This window comes from Gymnodraco acuticeps, unplaced genomic scaffold (assembly GCF_902827175.1).
Source record: "Gymnodraco acuticeps unplaced genomic scaffold, fGymAcu1.1, whole genome shotgun sequence".
Taxonomy (NCBI): Eukaryota; Metazoa; Chordata; class Actinopteri; order Perciformes; family Bathydraconidae; genus Gymnodraco; species Gymnodraco acuticeps.
This window is the reverse complement of record NW_022990238.1, coordinates 5,086,458-5,113,796: the sequence shown is the minus strand read 5'-3', so window position 1 is coordinate 5,113,796 and position 27,339 is coordinate 5,086,458. Positions and strand designations below refer to the sequence as shown.

Here is a 27,339-nt window from a genome sequence, read left to right as displayed (position 1 = left end):
TGAAATGTGACGTTCATATTTTAAAGATACACACATTTCATTGTGAGGTTGATTTCATATACACTAAGCCTCTTCAACAATACGTTGACGTTAGCTAGTCTATTTTATGCTATAGTAGAGCATAGCGAATTTAAACGAACCTTAACAATGCATACAGTAACCTAACTAGCAAACTAACTATATAACGTACAAGGATGGCCTTATTTTAGCAACCTCGCACAAAAGTCTTTTGGTATACAGTAACGTCCCACTTAATGTTTTACACTCTTGGATGCTACGCATAGCATCGTTAGCACAGATGGAGCTACAATTGCTCAAATGCTAACCCAACTCTAAACATCCATTACCGTTAGCTTAATAAAAACACCAGTAACATAAAGTACGCAGGGTTCACTTACCAAATCAACTGCATTCATGGACGGTCTGTTTTAACCGCAGACACATCCTATATTTGCATGACGAATAGTCCACCAGGAACCAACACAACAAACACGGCCGAGTTCAAGTAGTGTTCTCCTCATGAGCTGAGCCCCTGTTGCATCACGGAGCCAATGGAGCTAACGGAGCTAGCAGTGAGACAGAGGAGCTAGGAGCAGCAGTCCCGTTGTCATGAAGGGGGAATCTAACTATATACAGAATATGTTTTTGTGGATCCAGGCTATAAACATGTTCATTTTCTGATGTTAAGTTGGACATTTTAACATAGGGTATACGCCGGGAATTGCTCCCATCTGCATCCATCCCCTACAATTTGCAGCATTGGGCTTCACCGGACTGTCCCGGGGTTCGCCGCTTGGCAGAAGTCGGTTTGATTGCATTCGGGCTCGATTGCTTATCCTGTCTGAGTAGCCCGGATGATGCTGCATTATGGAAGCAAACAAGAGACAGAAGTATTTGAATTTTATCAGACACCGAATTTATAGCATTGAAAATAATTACTTTGAAAATCATGTATCTGAATTTTTTTTGCTCCGAATTTACCTATGTGAAATAAAAATGTAAAAATTCAAGTTAAAAAAAATTGAATGTTCAAATTCAGATCCCAAAAATTCAAGTGAAAAAAATTCGACGTCAAATATTTCGGTGTTTAAAATTCGATGTCAACAAATTCGGTGTATAAAATTCGACGTCAAAAATTGCGATGCAGCCTCATCCGGGCTACTCAGACAGGATAAGCAATCGAGTCCGAATGCAATCAAACCGACTTCTGGCCTATCAGAGCCAAGCGGCAAACCCCGGGACAGTGCGGTGAAGCCCAATGCTGCAAACTGTAGGCGATGGATGCAGATGGGAGCAATTCCCGTAGACCCTATGTTGAAATGTCCAACTTAACATCAGAAAATGAACATGTTTCTAGCCTGGATCCACACAAACATATTCTGTATATAGCTAGATTCCCCCTTCATGACAACGGGACTGCTGCTCCTAGCTCCTCTCTGCTAGCTCCTTTAGCTCCGTGATGCAACAGGGGCTCAGCTCATGAGGAGAACACTACTTGAACTCGGCCATGTTTGTTGTGTTGGTTCCTGGTGGACTATTCGTCCTGCAAATATAAGATTTATCTGCGGTTAAAACAGACCGTCCATGAATGCAGTTTCTTCGGTAAGTCAACCCTGCGTACTTTATGTTATGTTACTGGTGTTTTTATCAAGCTAACGTTAATGAATGTTTAGAGTTGGGTTAGCATTTGAGCAATCGTAGCTCCATCTGTGCTAACGATGCTATGCGTAGCATCCAAGAGTGTAAAACATTAAGTGGGATGCTACTGTATACCAAAAGGCTTCTGTGCGAGGTTGCTAAAATAAGGTCATCCTTGTACGTTAGATAGTTAGTTTGCTAGTTAGGTTACTGTATGCATTGTTAAGGTTCATTTAAATTCGCTATGCTCTACTATAGCATAACATAGACTAGCTAACGTCAACGTATTGTTGAAGAGAGGCTTAGTGTATATTAAATCAACCTCACAATGAAATGTGTGTATCTTTAAAATATGAATGTCACATTTCAAGATAATAACGCTCCCTTAGATATTGTAATATGGTTTGTTGAACTGGAGTTATTTATTGCAGCTAACCGCCTATCCGACGAACGACCCAAACATTGTTGTTTTTAATATTATTACCAATGCCTCTTTTAATTGTATTATCATCACACTTGAGAAACAGCCTCATCGTGGCTGTACAACGAAACATGTAACTTAATGCCTGCATTTAAGGACGATGAATAGCGTAGTCAATGCTTTAGTGACAAGGAAATTATTTGTTTAAATATGATATATGACGTTATCTGTGACTTCAGTGGAAATTAAGCTTATCCATTGCATTGCATTTGTTCAATAGGTTTGTGTCTTACCCTTACGTGTGTGATACATATGAATATGGCATATGAAAACAAATTAATTTGACTGACTCATGAAAACCTCATCCAAAGTAACAGTAAAATAAAAAGGACCTACACAATAATACTCAATCAAACTGATACAGTATAAGGACTGTGATATCCAGCAATTTCTGAAGTATAACAATAAGATTATGACCTGTTTTTAAAAGAAGATAAAAAGTAGTTTGCATGTAAAGAAGTCTGTAACCCACGCATGTAACTTTACATCTGTTTGTTCAGTGTCCTCAAGGTGATCCAGACAGGCTGGACCAGAGGAGGAGAGACAGATCTGGACTCCTAGCAGCAGAGAACTTCAGCACGGATTCCAAGGTACACCTTTTTCATGCTTTACAAAGAATGCATAAAGTAATGACTCTTAATACACTGATATAAATGCCATTAAACATGACTGAATACTAGATCACCCACACATCAGTGATGTTGAGTGTACTTTCTTAGAAAAAGGTTACATTTACATTTTACCAAGCAACATCACTTTTTTGTTCAACTTTCACATTTCAATGTATTTAAGGCAAATATTATTGAACATAGTGAGAGCTGCGACCCTTTGTCTTTCAGTGAGACAACCGGACGGAGCAAGCTTCTACAGTTGCACTAAGTTTTGATAACAGTTAAATATTATTTTAATAATACATTTATTTAAATGTTGATGCATTTAGAACGGTTTATTCATAATCTGATTATCTTTGTAGTACACTGTTGGATTTAAAAAACACATTCAAATAAGAAAATCATTATATTTATGAACAAACAAACACACCTCTTTCTTAAATAACACACTTGCTCTGCAATAATATGTTTTTTGATATTTCTGTTAGGAAAGGACATGCCTGAGAGACAGGACTGCTTCACCATGTTCTCTTTCTCTGAGGGTCCAGAAGAACATCCAAGAGGGAAAGGAGAAGCTGATGTGATAAAAGTCAGCTGATCAAATGCATTCGCCTCACTTTATGAGTTTCACAATACTTGTGCCGCCGAGTTTGCAACGTCATAAATAAATGGGGCCAATCTTCATTCAGATGTGAAATCTAACATTTTCAGTAAGAATAACTGACAAAAGGAGTGCAAATACAATTTATTGAAATGTGAACTAAAAGTTATCGAGCATGAACCATCACCATTTAAAAAATAAATAAAAACGAAATAATATATATAAGTTACACCCAATGTTAATCTGTTCATTGACAGGCTAGGCCTGTGCAGGTGGTAACAGCTATGCCCAGCATGGGCTAAGTTCTGTAGGTGCAGCTGGTGCAGGTCCTCCTCCATCAGGTCTGGTCCTCCTCCCTCAGGCCTGCAGGGTCTTTCCCTGCGAGGAGGGAAAGACCCTCAGCCCTCTCTGGCCAAACCAACAGACAGGACGTTCATGAAGCTGAGGTTTACCCCAAAGTCTCTAATCATCCATCCTGTGAATATGAGAGGGGAACAAATAGTGTAATAGATGCTTTGGACGATAAGAAATATAAAGTTAACTGTTGAGTTGCTCAGTTTTTTAGATTGACAGGGTTTAATAACACAAACAAAAGGAGAGAAATAAAGATTGGTCTTTCAATAAATTGTGTTGATTTTGTCTTTTGAATTGTTTGTCTGAAGTCAAGTAGCTAGAACTGTTACTTATAGTTTTAATGATACTTTCTGGTTATAATGTTTGGAGGAGGCATCACAGGTAAGAGCACCATTTGTTGTGTTCCATCCACAACAAATTGATGTGTATTTATTTATCTACTATTTCTTGAATTATTACTGTCAGTCCAAAACAAGAGATTTTGTTTTGGTAACGTTAAAAAAACAAAAAAAACATCTCTTTTCCACTACACTATCTTGAATACTTTAGTTTTTACATCACTACATTTATCTAACAGCTTTAACATTGTAAAGGTGTCACTTCGGACTCTGGGTAATTATGACAGCATGTCCTACTATTTTGAGACTTTGAACAAACCAGACCTTAATCTATTAATGTAGAAAATAGTCAGCACATTAAACCATTATGAAATTAATAATTAGTTAGCTCATTGTTCAAAATGAGCTCCAACTACAACAGTTAAGTCAACTCGTGCATCGGTAATAACAATAAATCAAATAATATAATAGTATAACTTGTGTCTACTTTAAATACTTTAACAACACTTTCCTACTTATACTAGCATACTTTTACTAAAGTAACATTAACATGTTTAAATGCAGGGCTTTTGTAAGAGTGTATTTCGTATAGTGTAGCATGGTCTACTTGACTTATCTAACCGAAGTGATCGTTACGTTACTTTGCAAACCGTCACCCCCCCCCCCCCCCCCCACACACACACACACACACACACGGTAACGTGATTCACTTCAATTAATGGTAACGGAGCTTGCTAACAGCAAGGCACAAGGCTACTTCACTCATTTAGCTAGCTAATGTAAGATACAAATACTGTCGAGCAAGTAAAATAAAGAGCACAAACTGACTACTTACCCGAGCGGCGAGCCCCGCTGTTCTCCGTCATTTTTCTCCCGGGTTGTTGTGATCACATGACTGACAAAGCCGTACTCTGATAGGCCAGAAGTCGGTTTGATTGCATTAGGGCTCGATTTCTTATCCTGTCTGAGTAGCCCGGATGATGCTGCATCGCAATTTTGGACATCGAATTTTAAACACCGAAATATTTGACGTCGAATTTTTTTCACTTGAATTTTTGGGATCTGAATTTGAACATTCTAATTTTTTTAACTTGAATTTTTACATTTTTATTTCACATAGGTAAATTCGGAGCAAAAAAAATTCAGATACTTGATTTTCAAAGTATTTATTTTCAATGCTATAAATTCGGTGTCTGATCAAATTCAAATACTTCTGTCTCTTGTTTGCTTCCATAAAACTGCTCTCATGTCAAGAAGCATCAGATCAGTGCCAGCGCCAGTGCATGCGCTGCATCGTCCAATCAGTGAGCGATACACAGTAAGGGGGCGGGGCGAGTGTTTTCGGATTTCACCTTGAAATTGCGAGTGAAACCGCTGTATTCCTTATAAACTGTCCAGAATGTGGCAAAAGTTTCTCCCAGAAAAGCTCTCTGAACATACATATTCGAACCATAGATTCGAACACACACCGGCAAAAAACCTTACAGCTGTGTGGACTGTCGGAAATGTTATGCATACAAGTATGGTTTAAATCAACACCAGTGTTTCAATTAACCGATCAAATCACTTCTGCTAAAGTGCTCTCTGTCACGCTCAGTGGCTTAACGTGCCAATTTGAAATTAAACTACAATTTAGATGTAAGATTAATATAAAAAAACTCCTATCTATAAGGCCAATTTAATAGCCTGTATGGGAAATGATGCTGCTGAGAAAATAGTAGTTTGTTCGATGTATTTTAAGATTTATTGCTAAGAGAAATATTGCAGAATCCAAATAACAGAAGACTGTCGTTAGTTTGCAGTTTTAAATGTTTTTTTGTTGTTGTTTATTTGATGGCTTAGGGTTTTCATTGTTAAATATGTTATTCCCTTAACAAGGTTTTTAAAGTACACCCTAAAATCAGAAATAATATTTTTCGTATTACTTGTAGTGATTTCTTTATCTATCTAGATTGTTTTGTGCATGCGATTCTTCAAGTACTTAACTACAACCTTGAGTTCTGGCTCAAATGGTGTTACTGTTTGAAATAAATGTATTTGTTGGGCTGCAGTATGTTTGCAGAAAGACAAATGGTGTCAGTCGAGTCAAATTGTGTTGTTTTGGTTTTAAATGTGAACTATTTTCAAGAAATGCTATTATATTCTATACTGAACTATCATCATACCTAACAAAGCAATTATCTGTATACATTTATTTTTTTGTACCTCTTAAATCGCTGCATAGCCGATTTATTTGGACTGGATTATCCCAGAGAGGCTAAAGATTCTTTATAACACAGTTTGAGATTTGTGAAACCTTTATTCTATTTCTATTCTATTCATTTTTTTGTTTGCTATGAAACAGTATTTAAGATCCGAAAACTTTTTAGCTAAATAATTATCACCTAAATGAGGAGCATACACTTATTTTTATTTATTTATTCATTTGTTTAACAGGGACAGGACAGTGCACATTAATTAACATTCCTGTAAATGTGCCAGAGGTTAGCCAAGAGGCTATTTTTCATCTGTTGTCCCTGGACAGATATTATAAGTCAACCTAAAACACATTTACTTTAAACAAGTAAATACAATCAAATTAAAACATGCAACATACATTACTGGAATACTTAAATAAAAAGACAGAACAATAAAACAAAACAAATAAACAAAACAAAAGAACATGTTAAAACACAGACATTGGGTTGTAAGGAGCAGAAGATTGTGTCAGTGTTTCAGAGCTGATTCCTCACTAACCATGTTTTGAGTTGGGATTTAAATAAACTAAACGTAGTCTGCTCTCTGATTGTAGATGGGATTGAGTTTCAGCTCTGTGAAAACCTGAGTGGAGTCCAGCGACAGCTGAACTACATGTGTCTGTGAAAAAGGCCTCTGCTCAGATATTAAAGGATGGAGACCCTTTCACAGCTGCATACTGGACTGAGTGTCATGGTTTTGGATTGTTGTTTTCATTTTCCACCTTTAATTTTGAAATGTTTTCCTCCTTGTGTCTTGTCTGGTCCTACTTCCTGTCTTTAGTTTCCCTGGAGTGTCTGATTGTGTTCACCTGCTGCCCTTGGGTTTCTGCCTCCCCTGCCCATATGTGTCTTGTCCCGTGATTACCCTTCTGTGTATTTAGTCGTGTTTTCCCCTGTGCTCCATGTCTGTTCGTCGTCGTTTCTCGTCTATGATACCTGTTAGTCTCTTTGCTCTTGTCCATGCTCCATGTTTGTTCCTGAGGTCTTTTGTCCTGATCCTTCCTCGTACTCCCCCGGTTTTGGTTAAGTTGTTTCTTGTTTTCTTTTGTCATTCAGGAAAATAAAGCTCGCTTTTTGTTACCTGACCTTTTAGTCCTTTTACTGCATTTGGGTCCTATTTTTCCCTAACCCTGACACTGAGTCTGCTTCAAATTAACTTATTATCCTCACAGGATCATTTTATTAAAGTTAAAGCAAAACTTACTAAAGCATTCTAACTGTTTATGCTTTAACAGCGATTAATAAATGATCCAGTCATAAATGATTTGCACCGCGTTGCTATGAGACACCACAGCGTGTTCTCAGTGTTCTGCTCATGCTGCTTTGCTTTTGGCTAACTGTTTTTGTTGTTCTGCTTTATGATTGTAATGCATGACTGTGCCAACATGTGTCTCCTCCTCCCTGCTCTTGTTTGTAGGCTGCACCTGCTTTTCAGGAGACCAGGCCTCGCAATTATGTTCTTTCTACCAGTGCATCAGCGGTATTAGTCCGGATGCTGCGGTTACCCCCCCTTTTCACTAACTGCATGCCTCAGAGCTGCATCAGATGTGTACTTTTCAGGTTATAAAAGTACGAAATAAAAAATGGCAAGACACCACTGATAAAACCGAATATTCAAGTTGAAGTGAAGTTTAGATTAGACATAACATAATTCATATTTTAAAAAGGAAAGTTCTGTCAAATAAAAGTTTAATAAAATGAACATTCATTGTAAAAACAGAAATAACTAAACAGTCCATCCATCCATCTTCAAGTGAACTCCTTCACTTGTCACTAAACAGTGACTTGCTTAATACTTGTTTGTTTTTAAAGACTCCTATAGATACTACAAGTCTACATACTAGGGCTGTACCCGAATATTCGACTATTCGAATATTCGTTCGTTGGCCAACTATTACATTATAATACAGTCCGGTTAATATCCAGTATGGACACGTAGGTGAGTTGTCAGATTGTTTTTCTGGGCGAACCCTTTTCCACAAAAACTACACCTGTGTGGTTTCTCTCCAGTGTGGACTCGATTGTGAATCCTCACAGCTGATGGGGTTGCAAAGGTCTTCCCACAGAACTCACATGATCTACCGTCTCCGTTAGGTTGAACCGGAGGTATGCAGATGTGCGACTTGCATTTGTATTTGCGAGTTATATTCTGCTTACAAATATTGCAAAAGTTTGACTTGTGGGACTTCATGTGTATTGTTAGAGTGCGCTTGTGGAAGAAAGTCCTGTTACATATTTGGCACGTAAATATGTCCTTGTCTTGAACTCCGGCAGTTTGTACACTAAACATATTGAAGTCATTAAGTAACTCATCAGCCACAGCAGGGATGTTTTCAGAGTTTCTGCGACCACCTTTAGTGTTTTTCATAAGCTCTTGCTGACTCTCTTCAGGGAGAGGTATATCGTCCTCCTCTTCAATTGGAATATTAAGAGTGCTGAAGGCCTCCTCTGTGTCATTGATGGATGTCAGCTTCATGATTGGTTCTTCCATACCCCCTGCACACACAACCTGTTCTCCATCCTGATCTAAGGACAGGCTGCAAGTGCTGCCATGGGCCGATTTACCGACTGACTCTGGTTCCTCTGCTGAGCTTTCTTCATGATCTGTTGCATGAAAAAATACAAAGTGAAGCACTCAAAATGCTTCAAAAGCTGCTGAATCGGTTTTGTATTCTTTATGTCAATGCTCCTACACTCTCTTACCTTCTTTACAAAGTGTTTCCTGCTGGCAGCTGCTGGCAGCTTCCTCCACACAATCCTCCTCTTTGATTTCAGTTACAGTAATCTGGTTGGATTGTGTATCCACAGACTGCAAATAAAAAAAAAGTCTAAATGTTAAACTATTTTAATGACAGCAATGCTTTGCCAGACTAAAGTTCACATTATCAGTTGAGTTGTTGATATTTGAAAAAGTATTTACGTTAATAATAATGGAAAATGTAGCTTCTTTAAATGTTGTGATTTGCTGTTTCTCTCATAATCAAAATATATTTGTTTTTAAAGTTTCAGTTTTGGACTGGTGACGAAAAACCAACACATTTCGAATGTTGGGATTTGGGAAATTCCGATGGACATTTTTCCTAACTTTAAGATAATATGAATAATAATGATGGTTGTGAAGGTTGTTGTGTTCACATTCATGGTATTTGTTCTTCATTATTCGAAGGTACTGTTTACATTTAATAATTTATTACACAACCATGGCTATACACATTTATAACCTACATATTATGAAGTTTGTATGATTCACAATTACAGCTGCACTATCCACAGTTGTTTATTTTTCAAGACTCTACAGGTTTCACACATTTAATAGCTATTGAATCACCCACTTACGTCAGAGCACTTTGGTGAGTCTCCCCCCAGACTGCATGGGTCTGTGTCTTTCCACAGATTCATACACCAATCTTTTCCAAAGATCCCCTCTATGATGGGCGACCCAGACACTGGAAAGTCAAGCCATAAAAGTAGGACATGGAAGACACATTAGTAAACACAGAAACAATGCAGAAGATGTATGTTCTTATCTGAGCTATTTTAAGTGTGAAACATAAGTAGGCCTACCATGAGCGTCCCCGTCCTTATGGCAGACAGTTTGCACGCCGACGCTGCGCTTACTTTTACACAACACACTTCTCATAGTGGCCAGCTCGCACTCCAGACTGTTGACTTTCTCTTTCAGGGCTGAATTCGCCGCCATGAGCAGAGAGAACCCCACATGGAGCTCCGCAGAGTCTTCATCCACCACCTTACAGACCTGCTTCAGGGCGGACATGGCCAATGTTTCCATGATGGAGGTGAGCTGCGAGTGTAAAGAGACGCGGCTCGCCATGGTAGCTCCTGGCTGTAACAACTATTCACAATAAAAAGTATGAATACGATTCAAACGCCAAACGGTATAACAATAATGAACTGTGTCCGAAGCTAATTTGAGCTAACGGTACTCGCAACGTGGGACCTAAATAAATGTAACACACATGACGTGTGTCCGGCGGATGTAACCGGTCAGCTGCATCCAGTCAGCTGTGTTGTATCACAGGGCTTCCTGGTTTGCGAGTGAAACCGCTGTATTTCTGTTATAAACTGTCATAAATGCAGACCGCTTTTGCACATAATAACTTACATTTTGAGTAGACGGGATCCGCTACAACTACAGCTGCAAACATGAACACGGAGAAGGACTTTTCGCCTCTGACGCCCAACATTGTCAGGGCTCTGAATGATAAACTGTACGAGAAGAGGAAAGTCGCAGCTCTCGAGATTGAGAAACTGGTGCGGGAGTTTGTGGCTCAGAACAACTCCACTCAAATCAGACATGTTATCCAGATCCTGGCCTCGGAATTTGCGCTTTCCCAGCACCCCCACAGCCGAAAGGGGGGTCTCATTGGACTGGCAGCCTGCTCCATCGCCCTCGGCAAAGACTCAGGTCTGTATCTGAAGGAGCTTATAGAGCCTGTGCTCACGTGCTTTAATGACTCAGACAGCCGTCTGCGCTACTATGCCTGTGAGGCCCTCTATAATATAGTGAAGGTCGCCAGGGGAGCAGTGCTTCCCCACTTCAACCTGCTCTTTGATGGTCTTAGCAAGCTCGCAGCAGACCCAGACCCAAATGTGAAAAGCGGGTCTGAACTTCTTGACAGACTGCTGAAAGACATTGTGACAGAGAGTAACAAGTTTGACTTAGTGGCGTTTGTCCCTTTGCTCAGAGAGAGAATCTATTCAAATAATCAATATGCTCGGCAGTTTATTATTTCCTGGATCCATGTTCTGGAGTCTGTGCCAAACATCAACCTGTTGGACTACCTCCCTGAGATCCTGGATGGGCTCTTCCAGATCCTGGGAGACAACAGCAAGGAGATCCGTAGGACGTGTGAGGTGGTGCTTGGAGAGTTTCTGAAGGAGATTAAGAAAACACCCTCAGACGTGAAATTTGCAGAGATGGCCAACATCCTGGTCATCCATTGTCAGGTTGCAGATGAAACAAAACTCACTAACGACCTGATCCAGCTGACCGCCATGACCTGGATGAGAGAGTTTATCCAGCTGGCAGGCAGAGCGGTTCTCCCCTACTCCTCTGGCATCCTGACTGCAGTGCTGCCTTGCCTTTCCTATGACGACAGAAAGAAGAATACCAAAGAAGCAGCCAGTGCCTGTAATCACAGTCTGATGAAGCTGGTGACTCCTGAGGATGACAAGGAGGAGGAGAAAAGTGAAAGTACAGAGTCGCCAACAAAGAAGGATGGCCAGCCTAAGACGGAGGTAGACAGCAATGATATGCTGAATGCATCACAAGAATCTGTTGGGTTCAGTAACATCAGCTTCTTCACTCCGGCCAGTGCAGACAGGCCTCAGGTCACTCTGGATCTGGACGGTATTGTTCAGGTGTTGGGCCGGCACCTCCACGACTCCTCCACTGGCATGATGACCCGCATCGCTGTTCTCAAATGGCTCTACCACCTCTACATTAAGACGCCACGCAAAATGTTCCGCCACACAGACAGTCTGTTTCCAATGCTGCTGAAAACCCTGTCTGATGAATCCGACGAGGTTATACTGAAAGATCTGGAGGTGTTAGCTGAGATCGCATCATCTCCTGCTGGCCAATCAGACCAAGGCGGCTCCCGTGACAGCGCTGACAACAAACTGGTGCTCAAGGTCCCAGAGGGCGCCAAGCCAGGTCAGCAGCCTATCACAGGCTCCAAAGCAGCAGACTCGTCCCCGTCCACCCCCAGCATGAACTCCTATTTTTACAAGTTCATGATCAACCTGCTGAAACGCTTCAGTTTGGAGAGGAAGCTTCTGGAGAACAGAGGAGCTTTTATTATCAGACAGCTCTGTCTGTTGCTTCACGCAGAAAACATCTTCCACTCTATGGCTGACATCTTGCTGAAGGAAGAGGACCTCAAATTCGCCTCCACCATGGTCCAGACGCTCAACACCATCCTGCTCACCTCGGCTGAGCTCTTCCAGTTACGCAACCAGCTGAAAGACCTGCACACTCAGGAGAGCTGTGCTTTGTTCTGCTGCCTGTATCGCTCCTGGTGCCACAACCCTGTAGCCACTGTGTCGCTCTGTTTCCTTACGCAGAACTACAAACATGCTTATGACCTCATCCAGAAGTTTGGAGACCTGGAGGTCACAGTAGATTTCCTGATGGAGGTCGACAAGCTTGTACAGCTCATCGAAAGCCCGATTTTCACCTACCTGCGCCTGCAGCTGCTAGATGTGGAGAACAACCCCTACCTGATAAAGGCTCTGTACGGCCTGCTGATGCTGCTGCCGCAGAGCCAGGCCTTCCAGCTGCTCTCCCACCGCTTAAGGTGTGTCCCTAACCCGGAGCTCATGAGGACTGTGGATGAGTCAAAGTATATGGACTCGAAACAGCAGGTGGCCTCCAAACGTGCTTCTCACACTCAGGTGGATTACAATGAGCTGCTCCAGCACTTTGACCGCGTTCAGAGCAAACACCTGGAGGTCCGGCACCAACGCTCCGGACGTGCCTCTGATCACCCAGACAGGAAACTCATGTGAAGTTATTGTACCATAGTGACCAAGAGGAGGGTTTAAGAAAAATGCTAGGGACCAGCAAAATATATACATATAATAATTCTGGAAAAGGTTTTTAATGTTTAAGCCAAAAAGTATTAAGTATGATTAAAAACGTCTCAGAGCACTGAATATACATTTTCAGGAAACAATGATTTGTTTGTAAATTAAGAATGTAATGTAACATAACAATTTTTTAAAATAGAAATCACATTTAATACACTTCAGACTATACACATGTAAATTACATTGTATTACTTTCTGTGAAGATTTGGTGAATGAACATATACAATCCCATATGTCGCAAACATTTGTGGTGATTATTTGGCCATAACCTGTCTTTTGTTATGCCCTGTCAGCAGTCTAGATTGATTTATTAAACTAAGTATTAGCAATGTTACACATATTACACAGTAATACATAAACACATTTAATGTCCAAGTGAACCACAGTGTTTCACTTTGTATCCTGCCGGGCAGTATATATATAGAGCATGCCTTCAGAGTTGCCTTAATCTCTTGTCAGCCAGAAAATAAATCTCACGTGAAGAGTATTGACCCAGCTGAACTCAGATTTAGACCAAGGCAGCCATGGATGACTGAACTCTGACACACATTCTGGGTAGACCCATGGTGAGATACCTCATTGTTTTTGTTGGTGCAGCTGACCAGAAAAGTCACACTTCTTTAGCTAAAAGCTAAAGAAGTGTGACTTTCTATGTCTTATATATTATTAATTGTATATGTTTTTCTCTCTGTACAGTTTAATTTTGTCATGCAATCTCGAAAGGTTCCCACTTTTGTCATTGCTGTGTGAAAATCAATAAAGTGGTCCATGTGATTCAAAAATGTACTTATTTTTCTATTTATTAAAGAAAAAGGCATCAGAAATACTAGAAGAAGTAAGGGCAGAAGAAAGCAGCATACAAATGAGTGCTTCTACTAATGAAATTTTTCCTTTCTGTGTTAAATCCTGCATAACCGGCTATGGCTATAAAATGGCTATGTCAATATTTTGCTCTGGATTTATTATTATAATAAGTCTCATTATATAACAAGCTCCAAATGTCCCCAATAAATCAATATAATTGAGTTAATGCATCGTGTTAACTTTGCCTTTAGGTTTCCATTGTGATTACGAGCTTGTAATACAGACAGTTAAGCAAATTAATAGTAACAATAAATTACCTTTTTAGAGTATGTATAGTAAAAAGGAGACTTTTATTTTTCTAAATGCTTATCCTCTTGTCTATTTGTATTAATATTACGTGTGGCTGCCATTTCCCGGGGCCCCTAACCTTTAGGGAGTTTCCCCCTGCAGGTCATCACTTCTTATATTAAGCTTTCCCTCGATCCCCTGGGGGTAGCCAGCCCATTATGAGTGAATTATTATGTTGTTTTTCTGTTTGTTCTAGTACTCTGTTGTCATTGTGAACATTTGAATTGAACTCCCATGCATCGATTCAGTTTTTTAGTAGCATGGTTTGAAAGTGATTATGAATGTGGTGATACTAAACTTAGTGAAACTAGAGATGCCGGATTCTCTAGTCTAGACTCTCCTCTCTCTCCTGCTGCATGACTTGATGTACACTTGAACACTCATGGTACATACTGTACTTTCAGAGGGAATATCGTTTTTATGCCCTGGTAGAGACCCACCAGTGTAGCCTTGAGATTCACAGATGGAGGTTGAGTTTTTGGACGATTCCTCCTGCACCGTGTGTGGGGAAATATTCCTGTCTTCCATGGACCTCTGCTGCATTGAATGCGATCATAGTTTTTGTAATTGTTGTTTGGAGCGATTCTGGATACAACATGGTATTAAGGAGTGTCCTCTCTGCTTCAAAGCGAACCCTGGACTTCCATTTAGATCATGTGAAGTACATGGAAGGCGACTTTTTCGCATCTGTGTAGCTGATCTGGAACCTGTCTGTTCAACATGCCACGGATCAGGCCGGCACATGAATCATATAGTGTATTCCATAAAGGAAGCCTTCATTAATCATAAGGTAAGATGAATTAATAGTTTTGGGAATAATGTTTTATAGCTAGGTCTCTACAGGCCGTCAGTTAAATCATTCCTACCCATACCCTGAACCCTGTAACGCCATAAAGTCCACTTCTCCTATTATAGATTATAACTTTACAGATATATAGAAAGAGATTTCAAACAAAACCTCTGTCTCAGTAAATACAAACCCTGCACACTGTATAGTCAACCTTAAATGTACATGATATTGAACATAACCATCCTGATCAGGTATACATCCATTCATTATTGATTTAGTTGTTACACAACTTACAGAAATACTGCAATTGTAAGAACATCATTTTTATTTTATTGTTTATTGGTGCTTTTTAGATATGCATTTAGATTATATTAATAGAAACATCTATTTTATAAAATGCTTCTGTACACAAATCATGCCTATACCTTATGTCTGTCCAGCTGTGTTGTCCTTGTTCCTAGGTGGTATGTGGATTTCTGTGTACATTCTGGGTTAATTCAACATAAAGAATGAATATGAATATTCACAACCATGATCAAGATACTAAATGCTGGACATCTGTACATCTTGAACAGTCTTGTAGTGTGAAAACGTGTGTGGAAAACTGTCAAAGTTTCACAGCTATGGCCTTCCTGCTACTCCCAATGTGCTCAGTAGAGTGTGCACTGTAGTAATGTCTTCATATGTCTGCACACAAATACACTAACACCCAAACACACACCCACAAACTTCTGTGTGTAAACATGTGCACATCATGGTTATCCAATGCGCTTTTCCCACCTATTTTAATGTTTACTAATCAGACATTTTGTTCATTCAATTGACTCATTTGAAGATTAAAAGAGAAACTTTTGCTAAATTAATACTATTAATCAAACTAATAACACTATAACTGTTTCTTAGCCACAACTTTAGATAAGCCTATCTTATAAAAGTTATTATATATTTAAAACATTACAACTGACAAAAAGAAATGCAAAATAAAATAAACATCTGTTACCTGTCCAGTAACCGCATGCAGAGCCCCCAGTAATCTAGCAGGCTGTAGCGTGTTGGGGTTGTTGTTGACTCTTTTGGCGGGTCACTGTTACACTATCAGTGACTGAACTGCTGAACAAATAATATTTTCCATTTGGCATCTCAAATTTCACTTATTTGGTCGGATTGGTCAGGGTCAATGTCCTATATGTAAGAGAATATTTTCATCTGATCTGTTTATAGAGTCTTTTATGGTTCCTTAGAGTCTGTGATACTGCAAACATCTGCTTGTAGTCACTCAAAGACTCCTCTGTAGGTTGAGGTCACAGGTCAAACGCTTCTCCTATGTCCGTGGGGGAGGGTTGACCTGGCAGCATCTCTTTGAGACAAGCGGACCATTGTCTCGCATCGGCTATTGATTATACGCGGGCTTTCTGGAAGCCCGCCTCTCCTCGTGTTGGTTAGATGTTTTGTGTCTTTTGGTTCAGAGATCGCTGGTGAAACACGGGACGGTGTGCAACTAAGTGATCTCCCCGGCCGTATGTAATTAATGTACTGTGATCAATAAACTCTCGGTGCTTTTGGCTAACAACGGTTCCAGACTCCTTCATTCTACCTCAACATTGCAACAACAGAAGTTTACCTTCACACTATACAGAACGCAATCCAAACCAAATAACTCTTATCAAACTCCTAACCTGAAATGTGAACAGTTTTGCCTGTATGTTAGAAGGCCTTTAGGGGATTTTATACATCAAAATGTAATTATATCTGACTTTATTATTCTAAAATGTCAATACATATGATAAAGCCTGTAATGTTGGCTTGCTACAGATACAATGTGCACTCTAATAACAGTCTTTACTATGATTTAAAGCTGCCTGTTAATAAGCCTTGTGTGGGAAGTATATGGTCTACCATACAGTGTGTTAAACCTCAAGAGTTAAAGCAACACAGTGTTTCCTAATGGAAGGACTGTATTCCCTTTCCATCTCTCTCTACAAACTCTTGTACTATTTTTGGCACAGCACTCATTTATGTTAACTAATACTCACAACAAAATACTGAATTACAGTTCAACCGAGGTCTAGCAAGACCTCGGTTGAACTGTAATTCAGTATTTCATACATTTAAAAATTATTAAAATTAACCTTCACTACTGTGTGCACATCTTGTTTTGAAATACCCTCAATTTGCCCAAAAACACATTCGTGTTTTATACCACAAGTAGGTTTTAAATGGGGTGTTATAAAAAAATAACCATGGGTCAATTTTTAAAATGTGTAGGCCAAAGCCTAACTTCAGAGTGGAAATATTCTACTGGTCAGCCGGAGGACATATCTTTACCCACATAGCGTCAGTCCAAATCAGTTACTTCTCTCTATTTATACCCTCCCCCAGAGTCTTTTTTTGGACATTGTGTCTGTTCAAACTCTTTCATTACACAGTGACAGGATGTTTCAACAGACCTCTCACATAACTTAGTGGTGAATATAGCATACCATAGGCCTATGTCATCGTGGTGTTATAGTCAGGGTACTCATCACTCTGATCTACATGGATATATCCTCTTAAATGTTAAGCCAATTCATCTTTTTGGGGTGTGGTGTTTATTTGAGAAGGCGCAATGTGCATGCTCCACAAAGCACAGGATAACACGGGATATGCCTTTGGGAGCTGAGGTATCAACACTTATTTCTGAGGTCAAGATGAGGCAGCCTTCCATAGACCTGGGAGGGGCCTCTAATCCTGCCTTCTCATCAAAGCCCTGTTTAGAAAAATGGCTGCCAGACGTGCTCATCTTGAGGATGACCTTTCCTGTCCAGTTTGTGGTCATATTCAGTGGTGCTCACTTGCAGGTACAGATTCTGCAAAGCCTGTTTGAAAGACAGCTGGGAGACTCAGGGCAGCGGGGATTCACATTACTGTCCTCTTTGCTGGCTCCGTTCCTCCATGGATCAAATTGTGGTTAGCTCTGTGCTGGAGAAGACCTGTGAATCCTTCAAGGTGGACAGGAGCAATAATGACCCAGAGGCTTGTGAGGAGCATGGAGAAAAGCTCACATTGTTCTGTTTGGAGGACTTGGAGCCAATCTGTGGTTTATGTGGGAAAGGAGCCGCACACACCGGGCACAGACTCTATCCCATTGGTGAAGGTGCTCATGACTGTAAGGTAAGTTAGTTACAGGGTTGGTCACCCCAGTATTTCACAGGGGTAACACCATTTCAGATTGACTGGTTATTTGCTAATGTACTAATTAAAATCTCAGATCAATAGTTCAAACAAATACAAGTGGTTCTTTGTACCTGGACATTGTTTTAATTTATAGCTTGTCAACATTGATTTTTCACAATTTCTAAAAAAGTGTGTTTGTGCCTCTCTAAGCCTGATAAGCTGATATGTGTAGGTGTTTGGCAGAGTTCATTCACATTCTAATAATAGATTATATTTTTGGTTTGCCATTGCCATTGGGGTCCCGAGAGGATTGAAACTTGATCCCACCAGGTTTCTGTGACACTGTTCTACTCCCACCCTCCTCTGCCTTCTCTCGAGAAAGGGAAACCATGGGTACAAAATATTAAATAAACTTCTTGGCGTTTTGTGTCCTTGCCTTAACTCTGAGGTGCATGAGCTCAATTGTGACATATCAACAGGGCATAAGATCATTCTTCCCCTTTCATCTATGCACCTGTATTGTGCGCCTTTTTGTGAACAGGGAATCTAGCAATGGAAGAGTATGTGGCAGCTGAAAGCCTGACATTGTGCTGACAGCTGGGGTACTTGCCACACTGACCTTATTTGTATGTGTACATGACATGTCACTGTCTTTGTAGGAGGAACTGAAGAGTGCACTGCTGCCTTTGAAAGAGAAGTTGCAGGTGTATAAGAAAGCAAAAACGGCTTGTGAGGATATGGCAGAACATATCAAGGTAAAAGTACAAAATGCTACTTTTTGTGAGAGCCAAGGTGAGGAGGCAATGATCCTCCATTAATCATGTATCTTTCCAGAGCCAGGCTGAACATACCGAAACACAGATCAAGGATGAATTTGAAGCCCTGCACATTTTCCTGAAGGAACAGGAGGCTGCCAGACTTTCTGCGTTAAAAGCTGAGAAGGAACTGAAGAAGCTGGAGGTTAACCAGAGGTTTGAGGATATGAATCATGAAATTGCATCTCTCTCAAACACCATCAGATTAGTGGAAAAGGAGATGAACTCTAAAGATGTTCCATTTCTTAAGGTAGATGAGACTGTTTCTTCAGACAATTTGAATGACAAACTTAAACTAAATTGGTCCTAAGCAGTTTTCTTCTATTTTTTCTTTTCAGAATTACAAGGAAACAATAAGGAGGTAAGTTTTAATGCCACAAGGATCCTGCTAAGCTAATATATTTATGATAATATAGCCCTACAGACACAATTCTCAACAACTAACTGCTGAAGTATCTTTGCAGAACCTGGCGATCTCCCCTTGAACCCCAAAATGTACCTGATGCTCTAATTGATGTGGCCAAGCACTTGGGCTCTTTGAAGTTTAGAGTGTGGGAGAAGATGAAGAATATAGTTAAATATAGTGAGTTTTTCCAAAAATAAATAGCCATGTTTTATTGAGCGTCTCTTCTCCCAGACTATTTAACATAACTTCTGCTTTTTTTTTTCTTCCTTTTCTCTCTAGCTCCTGTGATTCTGGATCCAAACACAGCGGCCAGCTGCTTCATCCTCTCAGAGGATCTCACAGTTGTGCAGAACTCTACCCAGATTTTCAAGCTGCCTGACAACCCAGAACGCTTCGACATCAGTGCTGAGATGCTGGCTGCTGAGGGGTATACCTCTGGACGCCACAGCTGGGATGTGGAGGTGAAGAACAACACCTACTGGGTGATGGGAGTAGCCAGCGACTCCATCAACAGGAAGGGCAAGCACGTGTTGACACCAGCAGAGGGATTCTGGACTATAAGGTTTCGCAACAGTGAGCACAAGGCCTGCACAGCACCGTGGGAGCCGCTGAACATGACTAAGGTGCCAGAAGTGATAAGAGTAGTTTTAGATATGGACAGGGGCAAGGTGACCTTCTATGACCCTCGAGAGAGAGCACCGCTCTACACCTTCACTGGGATCATATCACTCAGAGCCTTTCCCTACTTCTGCTCTGCCTGCAAAGAGCATCCGCTGAAAATCCTGCCCACAAGAATATTATTGTCAATGGATTAATCATTTATTTTGGTGACATTGCCAAAGGTTTTTAATAAAGTTATACAAAAAAAAAACAGAATGACTGCTTAGGCATGTGAAATATATTTTTTTCTATTTTAAAAAGAGACGATTGTGGAAAATTACAGCACTACATTTCCAAGTGAGCAAAAAAAACGTTCTTAATGACATGAAACAAACTTGTTTTAAAATATTTAATTTGAGTTACAACAAAATATGTAGTCTTGGAGATGTGAAATTGTAAATAGCTTTAAATATCCATATATTACACTCATAAGATTTGTTTTATAAAATGACACTTGTGGCTCAGCTTTGCATGGCAAAAAATCACTCGTGATTACCACAACCTGTTGAGCTCCTTTCTAAGAAAAGCTAATTAAAAAAAACAAACATTTGAAACACAGATCTGATATTTCACATAAGGCACATACTGTCACAACCTTCGTGTATCTGCAAACAAGTGCCAGTTTTGTTCAGAGGTTTAAATATGACATAAGTGCGATTAGTTTTCCTTTAAAAAGAGACTACGGTTAGTGCTTTATCTAGTAGCTGCATGTGGAAGTCTGGCCTTCAGCTTCATCCAAACGCACATCAGTAACTCCATAGCTCTACACTCAAGTATTGCTTGAACCTACACATAATTGTTCTTTAAGCCTTCTTCATATATGGGAATATACCCTGTAACAGTTTGACTTGATGCTACCGCATGTATCCTACTTCAAATCGGTTGTGTGCTATACCCACTCTGTGCGGTGATGCTTAAAGGCTTTTTGAGGTGTTCATGTATAATTATTACACAACAAATTATTAAAGGAAATAAATGCCCTTACATTATTGCCTGGTGTGTTAATCATACAAGGTTTAAACTTCATCTGTTACAATACTCTGCCTATGTAAGTAGTCTTCTCATCTGTTTCCTGAAAGGTTATAATCCTGTCAGTGGTGCACCCAAACCGACTGATCCCTACACCAGCGTATGCATATGTTCTCTCTACAGCATCTATTTTCTGAGGCAACACGACTGCCCTGCAACGGCCTCCATGTCATAGAGACATTCTTCCCTCGGCTATAGCATTATATAGCTCCTCGTCTACAGCCTCGTAACACGCGGCTCTAGTGTTTAAAAAGTAGATCTGGTCAGTGCTGCGACGCGGGTCGTATCCCTCCCTCTGCAGCCTGGTTTTCTGGATCTTAAATGTACCTGTTGATACATTAAATAGATTATGATTTGTTGATATACAAATCTAAAGTGAGGTTGATATTTCTTTCATTCAGAATGGATATCAGGACACTGTACCTGTGGTGTCCACCTGTGGTGAAATTCGCAGGAACACGGGGCGAGCATACGAAGGAAGAGCATGCTGGACTTTCTGCAGGAAGCTGTTGCAGTCAAAAGTTCCTGTTGTGTCTGCAATGGCAGCCATGCCGGCCTTACCTTCCACACCTGGCAAGACACATGGAGATACATGCTCGTCAAGTAGTGAGCACAGTTACAAGCTATATGCATCAAATACAAATAACAGTTATGGTTGCAACGTGAGGCTGAAAGCATTAAGATAAGACTTTATTTATCCCGAAGGAAATTGTTAAGCAGGCAGAGTTAACCATTACCTGCCACTGTCACTCCATACACTGCCACATCAGTCTGACACAGAAGACTGCTGAGGACGCCCTCTACCTCTGTGGTGGAGACATTTTCTCCTCGCCAGCGGAACGTGTCACCACCACGGTCACGGAAGTACATGTAGCCAAATTCATCCATCACCAGCACGTCACCTGGAAAAGACATATGGGTAGTAAATTTGAAAAATATTCCATGTCTGGTCAAATACAAATTACCCCTACTCAGCACAGACAAAGGAAGCCTGGCAATACAACATTGACATTATTTGTTAGTGTTTCTTTATCTTGAAGAATAACACGACTTTTTGCAGATTTACAAAAATATTTAAAGAGATTGGTAACCTGATAAATATGCAGAATCATTTTTCTTGAAGACATTGTGAGCTATCTTCTTTTTAGTAGCGTCCTGGTTAGCGTAGCCATCAAAACGCCGTAATGGATCCTGCTGGTTGATACGACCCACCAGAAGCCCTGGCTCCCCTGCAAGACATGAAGGCGTTTAATGGCGTGATTTCAGAAGACTAAAACATTTGAAAACATATCCCAAATCTAGAAAAAAAATCATTATGGTAGTATTCATATTATTTACCAGGGCGGCAAGTCACACAGAGCCCCCGGCTGTCTCGAACCAGCTCCATGCTGTCCTCGTCCACCCTCACCAGACGGATTGGGTAAATATTGGGGAGAATGCGACTGTTGAATCCGCAGGCTCCCACCTGGCATCACAGAATAAACTCAATTCTCATCCGAGTCCCATTTTATCATGGAAGTCACACAAGTGAAAAAAAAGCAGTGTTTGCTGACCTTGCCATCCATGTTGGCGATGCTGCAGTTGCACTCTGTTGCTCCATAGAACTCGCCAATCTGTGCCACCCCAAAACGCTCTGTGAAGGCCTCCCACACACTGGGGCGCAGCCCGTTCCCCACCGCCAGCCGAACTTTGTGTCCTTTTTCTGACGGCCGTACTGGCTGAGACAGGAGGTAGCGGCAGATCTCCCCAATATACTGCACCACCTACAACGGGATAACATAGTTGTTATTGTGGCTTGTTCAGTATAAATGTTTTATTGATTAAGTACAATTCTGGATATTTTCCGAGAAAACCTCTTACAGTGCAGTTGTACTTAATGCAATCTTCCCAGAAGCGGCTGGCAGAGAATTTCTTCTTCACTACCACAGTGAGGCCATGGATCAGACATTGACCGACGCCCATGATATTACCTGGGAAAAAGAAAGAGCTGACACTTTGGTTATGCACACCTAAAACAGGTGAAGTGTATTGTTCAAGAGCTGGAGCCTGCCATCAAATACCTGCTGAGTGATAGAGAGGCAGGCAGTCATAGATGATGTCAACTGGGCTCATGCGAAAGGCGAAATATCCAAAAGCAGCAATTCTGTAGTAACTGCAGTGGGAACACAGGAGAGGTTCTCAGACATCTATCATTAACTGCGCAGCAACTGTAACAATTCTGGAGAGTGGTGCTTTTATTGAGAGCAACGTACCGACTGTGTACAACAATGGCAGCCTTTGGCAGTCCTGTGGTACCGGAGGTGTAAATGTAAAATAGACGGTCTGCAGAAGAAAAATACAATAGAGCATTAATAAAGAAACATATAGGTTCACAGCATTTCAGTTACTGTTGGAATGCCATCAGTAAACCTAAAGAATGATGGGACCTGAAATGCAATTTTCGGCTTTGCTTTTCCTGGGCATCATAGACCTCTAGTTTGTTTGGAAAGGGTATATCTATAGCTAGGACCTGTAATGATGACTTTTATATAATATTCATCTGAGACAGATTTACCATTATTCAGGGTTATGAATTGTTATTCAGACAGTATCTTAGTGAGTCATTCATACCAACTACTGACTGCTGCCCAGAGAAAACTGTCAATATCTGTCTTGAATTCAAAATGACTCATGACTTTTAAGGTTTTTCACAGCCATGCATTCCCCTCATCCCACCTGAGTCACATAATGACTGGGAATCAATTTTACTTCAGAAGCTACACAGCAGAGTGAAAAAAATAAATTGATGTAGGACACAAACTTTGGGAATTTAGTATAGCGCTAGAGTTAACAGTAAGCTGCAAATCTTTTAGTCTATACTAGGGCTGTGCATCTTCACTGGTCTCACGATTCGATTACGATTATCCTGTCAACGATTCGATTCAATTCGATATCCCGATTCATACCAATGCGTTGCATCCTCAATTTTCTATATTACTGCACATGGCTTATTTTTCATCAATGCATACATGCAGTAAATACTATGAACTCTCTTTTTATTATTTAGAAAGTGCTTCAGAAATCAATAACATAAATGTCTTGACATTCATTTATAAACCAAAACAAATGAATTGTATAGGTCTAGCCTCCCTATATCTGTGTGTGAAGTTGTTCCATCCTCAAAAACAAAAAAATAATGCTTCTGCAGTCTAGCAGCAGTCTTCTGTTAAAAAAAGGACACTGAATGTCCTGAATGTGGCATCACACACAGGACTTGAGTCTGAACACAGCAGACAACAGGAGTATTTACAACAGCATATAACAACTAAAATACTGCATGTGGGTGCACACTTACATTCTCTGTCTTACTGTTACATAAATCCCATGAATGTATGAGATTAAGTTAGCTTCATTATATCTCAGTGATTAAGTGAATAATAAAGTTTCTATCGGGTCACTATCAGCCTGTCACTCATTATTTTCAGGGCGGGGTTTGGAGGAACGGAGAGGAGACGGTGATCGCGGAAGCTTTTTTCCTCCTGCCTTCACAAACTTTACACACGTATATATCGTCTGAAAATTGCTAGAGGACATTCATACTTTGCAATCCAAGACTTAATTAAATCCACCAAAAACCTGACATGATTGTAACGCGATTATTTTTGAAATACATAAATCCCTGAGCCGCAGCGACACGGAGTGATTCAGAGCGGGTCCTTCTGCTGTTGGTTCTGGACTGGTGTTCTTGTGTTGGTGGATAAAGCAGACTGCGCCGTGTTTGGTGTTGCTGTGCCGCTGTCACGTCTGTTCCCTGATCTCTGCGTCACCGACCGATTTGATATTAAAGTGACAGAAAAAAAAAACGTTATAGTAAAGCCACGGCCGGAAAATCAGGAAGCAACGTTACTACGGTATAACCGATTATCTTCCGTCACTGCATCGAGACCGAATCGTCCACGTCCGCATCGCAATGCATCGTAGAAACGATTATTTTCAACACCCCTAGTCTATACCTATTCAAACATTTGCCAAATGATTTTTCCAGCTTGTTAAATGTGAATATTTTGAGATTTCCTAATGACTCTAAACATAACATTTTAGAATAACAAATAGGTCTTTGGTAAGCATAACATTTTCCACTATTTTCTGACATTTTATAGACCAAACATCAAATTGATTAATCCAAAGAAGAACCAACATATTATTCAAAAAAGTATTTTAGTGATAACCCCAGTTTACCAGCCGAATATTGGACATAGTTTGAATAGGGTATTTCAAAAAGGAACTTCTCATTAAGATACATATGATGTCTTAGACAGAGGTACACTTGATTTCAGTGACTGTACTCACCATTCATGCCTTTGGGGGGAACACAAGGTGTGGGGTGATGTTTAGGTGACAAGGCTAAGATTGGGTCCAGAGGTTGGGCACCCGGAAGGGCCAGATGTTCTGCACCGAGATCCCCTGTACTGAACCGTACCATGGCCTGGTTCATGGAGGAACTGACCTCCGACATGGCTGCCATTCAGTAAGAGGAAAAGGAGAGAAGAAGAGAGGACATCAAGTTAGTTCAGGCATGCTAGTTAAAATTAAAACATAATCTAAATATTTCTGACAATTAAATACAATTTTGTAGAAATGTATATATGAAATTATTAAGTCAAACTATCTAAGAATTTCCTTTCTGACGCCATGATGCCTACAGACTAAAGAAGAGTAAACTGATATCTATGATGAAAACATTATTTACAGTAAATAAAGTAGTCACACACACACAAACATCAGTGGTGTGTTTATGTTGCAAAAGAAAGCCAACACAATAGAATTTTGACTAACTTCAAAAAGGGATGACTGTGCAATGTGATCAGCAACAGCATGTCCTGACCGCATGATATTCAGGAGACACAGTTATAATGTTACACACACAAAATAAAAGGGTGACAACACCACCTCCCTTGATGTTACACAAGAACATTGAATTAAACGTTACTCATTCCAGTAATCATCTGACTTGTTCTGCCCTAAATAAGATGTTATCCTGCAGAACAGCATTTTACAATGTACCTTTCCAACTACCTTGTTGATGCATTCTTACCATCAGCAAGCTCAGTTCCAAACACAATGGCCCGGGACCCGGACACCCCAACACAGTGCACGAGGGAATCATTCCGCAGGTTGAAGTTGATGAGTGCAGCTTCCACCCCAACCTTGGCCAAGCCCAGCCAAAGAGCCACCTGCAAAGGTCTGCTTTCCATGAAGAGGGCCACCACATCACCCGAGACCCACCCCTGACCTCTGGCCCAGTGGGCCACTGCATTAGACATCTCGTCCAGCTGAGTGAAGGTCCATATTTCCCCTGTGGCCTCATAGATCAGTGCTGGTTTATTTGGGTGCCGTTTCACTGTCTGAGCGAATATGGAAGGAATGTTACTTCCATTACGCATGTAGCGCCATAGAGCCACCTTCACTCTCATCAGCACATACAGGCCACTGGGGAGGGGGAACATTTGATAAATTAGGATGTAAACCCAAACGCATGACCATAACTATATTTGTACATGTTTAACTTACTTGAGGTCTCTCTTGGCGGTGCGTGCTGCGATGTAGAAGTATTTCCAGCTGCTTGTGCCCAGATAAACTCCGAGGCCTGCTGCCAGACTCCACGGCCAGGAGACCCCAAAGAGGCGCAGCAGTCCCATGGACCCCAGAGAGGCTGAGACACTCGCCGCATTGTGCATTCTTGTCATGGAGGAAGGGGAAAAAGATGGGCTTTGAGGATATAATGGGCATAAACTGAAGCCTACACTCAGGAGGTTGGATTAATGTAGGCTAGTGCAAACTGGTACACACAACTTTGTTGTTAGGAAAGGTTTAAACAATAATATAAAAGCTTTGAGCAGGGATAAAGTTGCCACACCACTCGTATTTAAACTGATATCTCTCAAGGTCACATAATATATCATCGTCAACAATATCTTCATCCATGCATGGCACATAACTTACCTACGAGTCAATAGACTGAAGCGATGTCACCTTTCACCCGATAACCTAGTCGCTGTGCACAACTTGGTAACAATTGAGTACCAGAAATCTTCCTCCGGTTGTTGAAAACGTCGAGATAATATACAATTTTGCCTAACAATCAATAGTTTTCAAGTGTTTTACCACAGTTTCAGATCAGTTTACGTCAGCGCGGTTTTTGTTATCGTTAACTAAGCTAGTAAACAACTTACATTCCAACGACATTTGGAAATATGTCAAACGTACGTGACAGTGTCCAGTAGGCTGATATATACGGGGGAAAGTTCATAATTTGAGCCCGAATTGCTAAAGTGATCCGAAACTGAATGAGAGCAGTGAAATGCAGAGCGAATCAGGCTAGTTTCTGTACTCCATATTGAACAGTCATTGCCAAAGAAGCACCGCCCATCCCGGGTGTGAGCAATCTCCAGCAGCTCAGCCATTTGCTAAACTCGGCGCTTG

At 40.6% G+C, this 27,339-nt stretch overlaps 4 protein-coding genes across 4 annotated transcripts; 2 read left to right on the top strand and 2 right to left on the bottom strand.

The window, feature by feature from the left end:
- Nucleotides 1-6,426: 6,426 nt before the first annotated feature.
- On the bottom strand, nt 6,427-10,316 carry LOC117548434 (zinc finger protein 567-like). The gene is made up of 4 exons (XM_034219738.1): nt 9,825-10,316; nt 9,597-9,706; nt 8,964-9,069; nt 6,427-8,864 (listed from the first exon to the last, which is right to left on the bottom strand). The coding sequence occupies exons 1-4, from the start codon at nt 10,090-10,092 to the stop codon at nt 8,176-8,178; spliced, it is 1,173 nt and encodes a 390-aa protein (XP_034075629.1). The 5' UTR covers nt 10,093-10,316; the 3' UTR covers nt 6,427-8,175.
- On the top strand, nt 10,264-13,658 carry vac14 (vac14 homolog (S. cerevisiae)). Its single transcript, XM_034219733.1, has one exon. The coding sequence runs from the start codon at nt 10,425-10,427 to the stop codon at nt 12,789-12,791; it is 2,367 nt and encodes a 788-aa protein (XP_034075624.1). The 5' UTR covers nt 10,264-10,424; the 3' UTR covers nt 12,792-13,658.
- A 3,914-nt stretch (nt 13,659-17,572) lies between these two features.
- Nucleotides 17,573-20,058, top strand: trim35-13 (tripartite motif containing 35-13). The gene is given in 7 exon segments (XM_034220132.1): nt 17,573-17,630; nt 17,633-17,964; nt 18,627-18,722; nt 18,802-19,032; nt 19,121-19,143; nt 19,247-19,365; nt 19,468-20,058. Coding segments are annotated over 7 exon segments (1,395 nt in total). The 3' UTR covers nt 20,004-20,058.
- Nucleotides 20,059-20,183: 125 nt separating this feature from the next.
- Nucleotides 20,184-27,260, bottom strand: slc27a1a (solute carrier family 27 member 1a). Its single transcript, XM_034220131.1, has 13 exons — nt 26,860-27,260; nt 26,428-26,595; nt 25,952-26,346; nt 25,207-25,374; nt 23,130-23,199; nt 22,938-23,029; nt 22,738-22,847; nt 22,431-22,640; nt 22,216-22,342; nt 21,969-22,106; nt 21,615-21,779; nt 21,301-21,447; nt 20,184-21,204 (listed from the first exon to the last, which is right to left on the bottom strand). The coding sequence occupies exons 2-13, from the start codon at nt 26,592-26,594 to the stop codon at nt 21,047-21,049; spliced, it is 1,947 nt and encodes a 648-aa protein (XP_034076022.1). The 5' UTR covers nt 26,595; nt 26,860-27,260; the 3' UTR covers nt 20,184-21,046.
- Nucleotides 27,261-27,339: the final 79 nt, after the last annotated feature.

Coding starts and splice junctions, on each gene's coding strand:
- LOC117548434 (XM_034219738.1), bottom strand. CDS start 10,092: ATGGCGAGCCGCGTCTCTTTACACTCGCAGCTCACCTCCATCATGGAA. Junction 9,707..9,824: donor TAAGGACGGGGACGCTCATG/GTAGGCCTACTT, acceptor TTGACTTTCCAG/TGTCTGGGTCGCCCATCATA. Junction 8,865..8,963: donor GGAAACACTTTGTAAAGAAG/GTAAGAGAGTGT, acceptor TTCATGCAACAG/ATCATGAAGAAAGCTCAGCA.
- vac14 (XM_034219733.1), top strand. CDS start 10,425: ATGAACACGGAGAAGGACTTTTCGCCTCTGACGCCCAACATTGTCAGG.
- slc27a1a (XM_034220131.1), bottom strand. CDS start 26,594: ATGCACAATGCGGCGAGTGTCTCAGCCTCTCTGGGGTCCATGGGACTG. Junction 26,347..26,427: donor ACCGCCAAGAGAGACCTCAA/GTAAGTTAAACA, acceptor CCCCCTCCCCAG/TGGCCTGTATGTGCTGATGA. Junction 21,448..21,614: donor GTATGGAGTGACAGTGGCAG/GTAATGGTTAAC, acceptor GTGTCTTGCCAG/GTGTGGAAGGTAAGGCCGGC.